This window comes from Neomonachus schauinslandi, chromosome 3 (genome assembly GCF_002201575.2).
Source record: "Neomonachus schauinslandi chromosome 3, ASM220157v2, whole genome shotgun sequence".
Classification (NCBI taxonomy): Eukaryota; Metazoa; Chordata; class Mammalia; order Carnivora; family Phocidae; genus Neomonachus; species Neomonachus schauinslandi.
The window spans coordinates 160,595,664-160,606,380 of NC_058405.1; the positions used below are offsets into that span (position 1 = coordinate 160,595,664).

Sequence of the window (10,717 nt, forward strand, 5' to 3'; positions counted from 1 at the left end):
TGGCTCAGTCATTAAGCGTCTGCCTTCGGCTCAGGTCATGATCCCGGGGTCCTGGGATCGAGCCCCACATCGGGCTCCCTGCTCGGCAGGAGGCCTACTTCTCCCTCTCCCACTCCCCCTGCTTGTGTTCCCTCTCTCGCTATGTCTCCCTCTGTCAAATAAATAAATAAAACCTTTAAAAAAAAACCAAAAGAACTTTTTCCTTGGACTATAGATAATTGTGACACTAGAGGACTTTTAAGTTGTGCTCTAAAATCTGAACTCTGTTACAGTCATAAAAGAATTTTTGATATTGACATTCTTTTACTATTTCCCTTTATCCATACTCTCTTTACAGTCCTCATAGATGTGAATAAACTTCTGAATTCTACCTTGATTGTCTGGAGTTTTGGCTTTAAATTGTATTTTGTGTGTACCAAGGAGCATGTTTGATGGTTACTCACGCTTTTTGTGAGGCCTGTAAGCTTAATTTTGATTTATTCTAGAGTTATGCGTGTCAATGGGAAGTATGCTTCCAACTAGAGAATTCGAAGGAAACCTATTAAAGCTCTCTTCTCCACTGCTTTTTCTTCAGGCTCCTGTTCCAAAGAGTGCACTTATTCCAGTAATTCCCATCACCAAATCAACGGGCTCCCGGTTCCGGAATAGTGTGGAAGGATTGAATCAGGAGATTGAAATAATCATTAAAGAGACTGGGGAAAAGGAAGAACAACTTATAGTAAGTAATCCTGTATCTTAAACTTGTCCTTCCGCATTAACTGTTCTAATTATTTAAAAAGTTACAGTTTCAGTTTCCATATTTTCTTATGTTCCTTCCTCCCTGTTGAGAGAGAGACAATGAAAATATGTCTCCCTTGGAAAACTTTATCTTAGCAAGTGAATGAAAAGTTGTCGTTTCTTTGCATCTCCTAGAGACAACTGATAACGGCTTAAATTTAGGTCCCTGAACAGAAACTACTTTTTGTTTACCATATTTAAAAATCACTAGACAGGTGATACACTTCTCATTTGCTATAACTCCATGTAACAAAAGTTTAGATTCCAAATTTGTTGGAGAGGGAAGGATATGACTTCAAATACTTTCTAAGCATGAATCTACCTCTTCCTTATTGTTTGATTGTGAGTTACTATTTGGTTGACTTTATGATCATGAAGTGCAGTTCTGCTTACCTATAATACACATAAGACACCAGGCATCTGGGAAGCTCAGTCAAGTGTCTGCCTTCGGCTCAGGTCATGATCCCAGGTCCTGGGATTGAGCCCTGCATCCAGCTTCCTTCTCGGTGGGAAGCCTGCTTCTCCCTCTCCCTCTGCCCCTCTCTCTCTCTCAAATAAATACAATCTTAAAAAAAATATATATATATATATAAGAATGATTCCTATGTAAGACACAGAAAATTCCTGTTTATATTTAAAATATTTTGTCACAGAGTATATTTAAGCTTTCATTCTTCAGTGAAAGAGGAATTGGGGAGTTTGAAGTAGTATTTTATTCATGCTTAAGATATCCTCTCCATGAAGATTAAAGGTTTGTTTAGCTTAGAAAAACACAGCTCCCACACCCTCTTGTCCATCCTGCAGGATGGGAGTAACCCCCCGATGTCATAAAGGTAAATGAAGCAAAGGTGTACAGGGAACTGGTTTTCCTGCCAAGTGAGCCACACAAGATATCCTCTGAATGTTCTTCTTGATTTCCCCCTATAATTACCATTGCTACCATTAACCTTTCCCTTATTAAGGAAGGTTTCTTTGGAAAAACTTTCAGGGGGATGTATGTGGGCAGAGGGAGAAAGTAACAGGACCTGTCATCAAGTATCTCTAGTTCACACAATGGATAACCTTCTCTTCCGATATGGAACCTAGGGTTATACCTAGATTTCTCCTCTTTTCTCTTTTACCACGGCATCTGGCACAATAGGGGAAGGTTGATTTTGGGTGCGTTTCTGGTGAATTTTGAAATCGATGATAAATACACATATGTTTTTAAAATTTCATCACAGCCACAAGATATTCCAGATGGCCATCGTGCACCGCCCCCGCTCGTCCAGAGAAGTAGCAGCACACGCAGCATCGACACGCAGACCCCCGGGGGGGCGGACAGGGGAAGCAACAGTAGCAGCCGCTCTCAGTCTGTGTCCCCCACATCATTCCTCACCACCTCAAATGAAGGTAGCGAAGAGAGCCCTTGTTCGGCTGATGACCTGCTTGTTGATCCCAGGGATAAAGGTACAACGCAGGGGGAGTTTGTTACCAGATCAATGAGCACCACCTATTGTATTGTTCATTCTGTTCATTTTGTGGTAGAACACACACACTTAAGGCTACTAAGGTAATTACTTTGACATACATTCTTAACATAGATTTTAAAAAATTGAAGTACAAAACAGTAAGTTTTACTATAGCGCTCAAGTGATGGTCTAGTTGTGTGGGTTTATGGACTTCTGTTTGTACCTTTTTTTTTTCTTTTTCTTCACTTGTTAATGCAAATTCCTTATTAATGAGAAACATTCTTTTTGGTATAAATGAACATTTGTCTTGAAAAGCACTTTGTTCTCTTTCACCTTAGTTGTATTGTTTTTACTACCTTAGTATTTTTAATTGAACTTGAAACCTTCAAATTAATGTTTTTTAGAATCACTTCTTGTGAAATTTCTAACAAGAATTAAGCTGATTTATGTCAATGCAAAATGAGTATTGAAGGCAAGCCTATAGTAAAAGGTTGGAAGGCTTACTTACAGTACTAAACTACCTATGCAACTTAAAAGATAATTTGGAGACTTAAGCTGTTTGAATATTAATTACTAATGTTCTTGACTTTTAAAACAAACATGACCTGTCATTTGTCTGTATCAGGACAATATTTTGTTAGTCTAATCCAAGTTACTCTGTGTACTTGAGAGCAATAATATATTTGTAAATTCTGCAGCTCAGTTTAGTAGTCATTTATTGAGAACCTACTACTCACAAGTGTGTTGAATGTCCTAAAAAGTTACAATTGGCCATTACCATCAACTACCTAAATTACTGAGACTGTAACAACTGAAAAGAACATAAGGTTTCCTGAAGAAGTCAGTTAAAGGTATGGGCAGTTGTAAATGTTATTATTTGAACCCTTTTTTACCAGCTTCTAGGTTAAGTAAAATATGGCTATTCCAACACCCTCCACCAATTAAATCACAACCCCTGGGGGGTTGGATACAGGTACCAATAGTTTTTAATGCTCTCAGGTGATTCCAGTGTGCACGAGGTCTGACACTCACAGAATTAAACCCTTTGTTTGGGCTGTGTGTTCCTTATCAGGAATCTGCATAATTAACTACTACTTATTGTTAGGATTAAAAGGAATGGTAAATGCAAACCTTTTAGCACAGCTTCTGGTACTTAGTGCTCAATTAAATGTAACACTGCCCCCCCCCTTTAAAAAAACATGGCTATTAAAATCTGCCCCTTGTTGCCCATACTTTCTGCTTTTACTTCAGTAACAAGTTGGAACTCCGTGAATTTTGTGTAATGCTTTATTTCACTTTAGGAGACTGGTGACTGGTTAGCTTCTCTGAATTTCTTTTATAAGAAAACAGGGCCACAGTGCTACTGCCCGCAAAGAAAATTTATAGCTTAGTTGACACAGTCAGACTGAAAATTTAGAACACTTAGGTAACATATCAGGAATTTTAAGTTAATGTAGTAGAAACTGAGGATATCAACACTGAACAAGAATGCCAGAGTATTTGCTTTGATAGGGTAAATTTGGAAAGATTTCAAAACTTCGAGCTAGACTTTGAAGGAAGTTTTGGCAAATGAATAGAGATGGACCTCTGAAGTAAGGAGAAGCCTTTGGCGTACAGTGCAAGATGTCTCCTGACTGCTGGAACAGAGATTGTAACTTAGAGGAGCAGAGAAATCAAATTGAGAAATTCTGAAGGGCGGGCTGGGAGTGAATGATAAGCAACCAGCGAAGAGCCATCTCAGTTACATGTACTGGGAAGAAAGGGACTGGCATTTGAGTCTGATTGCTGCGTATATATCAGAAATAAGGGAGCAAGATATCAGTGTTAAGTGCCGTGAATTAAGTGAGATAGGCCTAAGCTGTAGTAATTGTAAGTGGAAAAGAAATAAAATTTTTTTGTTTATGCATTTATTTAGCAAACATTAATTATCTCCTCTTTAGCAAGTATTGTGTCAGATCTTGGGTGGTGGTGTTGATGAGTAAAACACTGTTCTTACCCTCAAGTAGTTCGTGGTATCGGGGGAGGCCATATACAATTAAAATTTAGTATGACTGCATTTATGTGGCAGTATTTCTTAGTAATCCAGCATGCCATTTTTTTGCAGAGAATGGGAACAACTCTCCTTTGCCCAAATATGCAACCTCACCAAAACCTAACAACAGTTATATGTTCAAAAGGGAACCTCCTGAGGGCTGTGAAAGGGTCAAAGTCTTTGAGGAATGCTCGTAAGTATCCCCCCAAATAACTTTTATTATGAGAATTTTCAAGTAAGTTGAATAGTACAGTGATCACTCCTGTATATCCACAACCTGGATTCTGTAGTTAACATTCTGTTAATATGTGCTTTGCCTGTGCATGGTGGTGGTAGTTTTTGAAGTGTGTAGAAATAAGTTGCAGACATCATGACACTTAACCGTAACTACAATTCAATACTTGTTTCCTAAAAGTAACCATAGCACTCCTACATAACCACAAAACCGTTATCACACCAAACAAAATTAACAGCAATGCTTAATACCAACTAATATCCAATTGTTTTTCACGTTTCCTCACTTGTCCCCAGTGTATCCTCTGTGGCTGTTCTTTTTGAATCTGTATACAGTCAACTTCACACATTGAATTTAGCAGTATTTTTATTCAAGGTAGACTGTGGATCTCACCTAGTGTGGTTTCCTTCTTTTATGGATTGAATTCCCTTCAGATTTTATGTACTTTTGGTCTCTAGTTCTTTAAACAGTATTAGAAGTATTTTGTCTGTATTGGAAATAGAATTCTACAACTTTGTAGAATCAGGTTACTGTGATGAAGATAATGTAAGAAGCAGGATTTTAAATAGTGTCTAGTACTGTTGCTATGTGATCTCCTATGCTCATATTTCTGCTGACTGGCACTCTAGGGAAGTACTATAATTTTAGACTCAAAATTTGCTCAGAATTAGCCTTAGTATTTTCAGTAGCCATGGCTCCTGGCTTTGTAAGTGATGGATTGTAGGTATGTGTGAGATAGCAGATGAGGTAATGAACATTATTTGGGGGTGTGATGGTAGTACCGAGCCCTTCCCTTCCAGTCTCACTACGGTTGCACGTCTAAGAGTCACCCTTCTGGCTTTTTCTCGTTTGCAAAACCTGAAACACAATGTGAAGATTGTCCAGCCTTGTCTGACTCACATCATTGATCTTTCTGCTCCTTTATGAACATCTTGGAATCATTTTGAAATATGGCATCCTTTTGTTCTCCTGTGTGCTCCTACTGTCAGAGCTTCCTTTAACCTAAATTCTGAATAATTTTGCCACACAAAGAGCATTGTTTTTGAATTCCCTCAATTTCTATACTAGGAAATCCCAGATGTCAGTCTCCTATCTGCTTTTGTGACAGTAATTGAAAACTCCGTTTTAGCAACTGCTTCCCCCCCCACCCCGCCATGCCTACTATGTGCCTACTATGTTAGTCTAAAAGCTTGACTGGTGCAAGCGGAATTTCTCCGGATCTGTTCCATGGACTCCCTGAATCATCATCGTCTGGGGTATGAGTTGGAACTGCAGATTCCCAGGCCCCATCCCAGGCCTAATGCATAAATATGGAGGTAGGACCTGGACTGCGCATCTCTAACAAATACCTCATATTTTTTATGCCCAATTTGCAGATGCTGGCTTGGACTTTTCCATGAGAATTCTTAAGACGTGGAATCATTTTACTAAGTAAAAATCAAATGGTCTAAATGGACCTTTTGGAGTTGAGCTCATTGATTTACTCATTGGTAGTTAAAATTGCCCAATGCGGGGATGCCTGGGTAGTTCAGTCAGTTAAGCACCCGACTCTTGATTTCAGCTGAGGTCGTGATCTCTGGGTCTTGGGGTCGAGCCCCGTGTGGGGCTCATACTCAGCACGGAGTCTGCTTGGGATTCTCTCCCCCTCTGCCCCCCCGCCCCCTACTCGTGCTCGTGTGCTCACTCTCTCTCTCTGAATAAATAAATAAAATCTTTAAAAAAAAAGATTGCCCAAATGCAGAGAAATCGTTGATTTGCTCAAAAGCAGTTTGAATTCCTTTTATAAATGACTTCAAGTGAATATTTGTTGTGTAGGTTGGTGTCCTGTGGTACCTGCCTTAAACTCTTGCATTTGGAAAATTTCTCAGGACTTAATATCTGAACTATGTATATAGTGCTACATTATTTGTATCCAAAGGGAGGGAAAAATGGATAGGGGTGTGTGTGTATATGGCTGGATAGCTAGATCAAAGAAATAGAAGGTAAACCCTAACATCTACATGGTTTATGGCATATCCATCTGTTATTAGAAGAGTACTCTTTTTAAAATGTACACAGTTTGGGGCGCCTGGGTGGCTCAGTCGTTAAGTGTCTGCCTTTGGCTCAGGTCATGATCCCAGGGTCCTGGGATCGAGCCCCGCATCCGGCTCCCTGCTCGGCAGGAAGCCTGCTTCTCCCTCTCCCACTCCCCCTGCTTGTGTTCCCTCTCTGGCTGTGTCTCTCTGTCAAATAAATAAATAAAATCTTTAAAACAAAAATAAAATATACAGTTTGTTATACATTATACTGATATAAAGGATGTGTAGCATACAAAAACTTACTCTTTTTTAAAGCATTTTCATTACGTTTCAAAACAAATGAACAGCAGTAACCCAACAGTGGATTCCTTAGACGTAATTTTAACTTTCTATCAACAAAACAAATTACTCAAGGTCTAAAAAAATTAGTCTCTTTTGCCCTACCTCTGTCAAAATGAGAGCAAAACCCACTGGGCACACTAGCAACAAACACACATAGATTATTGGTCCTAATTAAAAATTTTAGGCTTATTTAATCATTCTTCTAGAATATTTTTAACTCTTCTGGTCTAAAAGCAGTAACTCTGACCTGACCTGGAGATTGGAGTGGGGTGAGAGTTGATCTCTGGTTTCTAGAAATGCACATTTATTTACCTGAAAGAAAATAGGTGGTTGAATTTAGACCTAGAATTTAAACCACATTTTGTACTTTCAGTCTCTATATTCTTTGTGATACAGTACATACCATAGCCCTATCGTTTCTACTTAGTCCTTTTTAAAAGAAAGTCAAATATGCTATTTCTTCCTCCAAACTAATAAATTCCTTGGCCTCAGTTACCTTAGAGTCCTAGATATTATGGCCTCTTTGCAGTATAGGGGTATTAGTAAAAATATAACATGACCCTCCTTGTCTCTCTCCCTCCTTTCGAATATAAGTAACTTGGACCCACCATTTTCTTTGCTGATAATTTATGCCTGCATTAAACAAAATACACAAGCCTTTAAAAAAAAGACAGGAAAGAATTCTTTGCATCAGTATCAGAGTACCTAGAATTACTATGCAGCCCATCCATCAGTTTTTCAGAAAGTTAGCTTGCAAACAGTTATATCCGCTTTGAGACACAATCCTTTTGGAATAATTTCTTAAGGAAAAATGAAAATTTTAAATTAGTTCTGAGATTTTTTTTTTCTATTTATGGTTATTAAGTTGAAGAAAGCTTTAAAGTAGTATTAGTACTTGCAGCTTCGATTACCATAGGTATATACCGGTTTTCCACTCCAGTGGTGGTTAATATGTTTCTTGGGTAGTATGTGTCTAGAAAAATGTTAGGGATCAGGAGTGATTCCTCTTGCTAGGTTGGGGTGGCCACTGGAAGAGGGGACATTAGGAAGGTTTTTTGTTTTTTGGGGGGAGGTTGGTGCTTTTTACTGTTACTGTTTTGTTTGATCTTGGTGCTAGTTACTTATTACTGTTTATATTATTTTGTGTGAGATCTATTTTAATGAAAGCAGTAAGGAAATTAAGTAATTTTTAACAAGATAACCCCCCAAAATTAATTAAGGAGGATTGGCCTTTTTTCCCTAAAAATGAAAGTTATTTCTAATAATTGCACCTTCAGAAGAAAATTCAAGCATTTTTTAATTATAGAAGCCTAACCTCGACCTCCTGTCTTCTTTAAGGAATTGAAAACCATACTCTCATACAGTAAAAATAGAGGAGTGTGTGCCCTTCTTATCACTAATCTATCCAAATACACTTGTGGTCCTAAAAGTACTTGATGTTGGAACAGAGCACAAGTAAAACATCAGTTAAATGACTTCTTTGTTCTTAAATTATTGTATTTGTCAAAGCTGTCCTTGGGTAGTATTCACTATTAATAAAATCTGCCCACCAAAAACATTGTCTACTTGGAGCTTTTTGGGGGGGGGGGCACCATTCCCATTCCCCAGGTCTGTTGTTTATTCATTTCTTTTTTATTTTAAGATTTTATTTATTCATTTGTTAGCACAAGCAGGGGGATTGGCAGGCAGAGGGAGAAGCAGACTCTCCAATGAGCAAGGAGCTCCATGTGGGACTCACTCCCAGGACCCTGGGATCACCACCTGGGCCAAAGGCAGATGCTTAACTGACTGAGCCACCCAGGTGCCCCTGTTTATTAATTTTTTTACAACCCAGCTCAGATGTTACTTCCCTTGTAAGCCTTCTTGCTACCAAATTCTCCCTCTTCCTCTGTGCCACAGATTATCCACTCCCCTGTGCTATTTTTAAACCTTTTACAAGACATTTTTATCACATCTGTCAGACCCTTTATAGGCGTTCTTGACCTTTTTTTGTGCTGTGGGCACCTTTGGCAGTGTGACAAAGATTAGAGATGCTTGAAGTAATTCATAACTTCTCTGAATAATGTTTTAAATGCAGAAAACATGTAAGATTACAAATGGGATTAATTATATTGAAATACAGTTCTATTCTCAGTATCTCCCTCCCCCCAAGAACTACATATTTAATCTGTCTCCTTGTAAATTGTTTCATTTTTGGGTCCCCAGAATCTATCTAGTGCAGACTTGGCACACTTGAATTTTAATTTTTTTAATTTCATTAGGAGACATGAGAACCATGCTTTTATCATATGATCAAATTACCTTTTCCTACCTGAATCTTGATTTACTTAGGTTCTCCCACCTTAATTTCTTTTTAATTTTGTGGCACTTCCATGTTACTTTAACAATTTAATTTTTTAATATCTTTATTTTCATAGAATACCATTAATACTAGTATCCATTTCCAAACATTTGGGTTAGTTTTCAGGAGTACCTGGGGACAGGAAGGGACAGTGATTAGTTTTATTTTGATTTTACGTTTCCATTATGTTTCTCAGAAAACCATCATGGTTAACTCAAAAAATTTCTTTCAGTCAGAGATTTTTAAGCACACTTGAAGAAAAAACTCATGCCTGCCAAAGTTTAGTCATGCACTGGTGGAATTTAGCAAAGATGGATATTGTATGTCATTCCTTTCAAGATAGTACAGGCTTTGGAAAAATTGTAGTAGTGGAACATATTTTTGTCTTTAAACAGCTAGAATTTCTTTTGCTTTAGGAAATTCTTTATTTAATGGTTGTCTTAGATCTTCATTGAGATGCAGTGGTCATCAGCCTGAGTCCCCTGTGTGGTGTACCGGGTTCTCCAGGGAATTGAAAGCAGCAAAGATGAGTGATGTCCTTTCGGCATTCTAAGATACATATTTTGAATTATGTGTCTCCTTCCACTTTGGCCCATAGCATTTGAAGCTTTTGATATAATTTGAGTTTTGTATTCATGTATCTATAACTTATCTGTTTAGAAAAAAAATAATAAAAGAACTTATTTCAGTGATCTGTGACTTAAAACTACTGGGTTGTCTGTTCTGTGCCTAGGCCAAAACAACTCCATGAAATCCCAGCCTTTTACTGTCCTGACAAAAACAAAGTGAATTTCATTCCTAAAAGCGGCTCTGCCTTCTGCCTCGTCAGCATCCTCAAGCCACTCCTTCCCACACCAGATCTCACCCTCAAGGGCTCTGGTCACAGTCTGACAGTTACCACTGGTATGACCACCACTCTGCTGCAGCCTATTGCTGTGGCCTCCCTGTCTACAAACACAGAGCAAGACCGAGTCTCTCGAGGAACGAGTACAGTCATGCCATCAGCCTCTCTACTCCCACCACCAGAACCCATTGAGGAAGCTGAAGGATAGGTGTGACCGTTTTTCTGGGCAACTGAGAACCTCCTCAGATCATTTCATTGTGGAGGCATCGCACGCTCCCAGTTGGCTGTGAAGTGCTCCGGCTTTCTGCGGCGACGAGTCACAGTGTGACTTCTGGAAGAAGGCAACGCCCTCTGACGGCTTTGCTCACTCATGAAGGCCAGCCCTCATTGCTTAGCCTGCTTTTTCTGAAAGCACCGGTTGAAACAAGAAAGGTCTCATTATTTACTTTTGGAGGGCCGATATCATACCGTTTTTTGTTTTCAAATTAAACTTCTTAAAAAAAAAAAAAAAACAACTGATCCCTGCAAACATAATTCCTGAAGGGAGACATGAATGATGCTGCAAGAACCATCTTTTATATGAAAATGACTATTTTATAATACCAATGTTACATTTTCTGAAACGGAGCAAACAGGATGTTCAAAGATTCTTTGGTGGCCTCTTGTTTCTTGTTTCC

The 10,717-nt window shown here is 38.7% G+C and overlaps 1 protein-coding gene across 1 annotated transcript in view; it reads left to right on the forward strand.

The window, feature by feature from the left end:
- FAM117B (family with sequence similarity 117 member B) overlaps positions 1–10,298 on the forward strand; it is a 72,246-nt gene extending 61,948 nt beyond the window's left edge. The window contains exons 5-8 of the mRNA XM_021703119.1: positions 575–718; positions 2,001–2,226; positions 4,333–4,453; positions 9,930–10,298. Coding sequence (XP_021558794.1) covers positions 575–718; positions 2,001–2,226; positions 4,333–4,453; positions 9,930–10,248 — 810 coding nt within the window. The 3' untranslated portion in view covers positions 10,249–10,298. The remainder of the gene's footprint in view (positions 1–574; positions 719–2,000; positions 2,227–4,332; positions 4,454–9,929) is intronic.
- Positions 10,299–10,717: the final 419 nt, after the last annotated feature.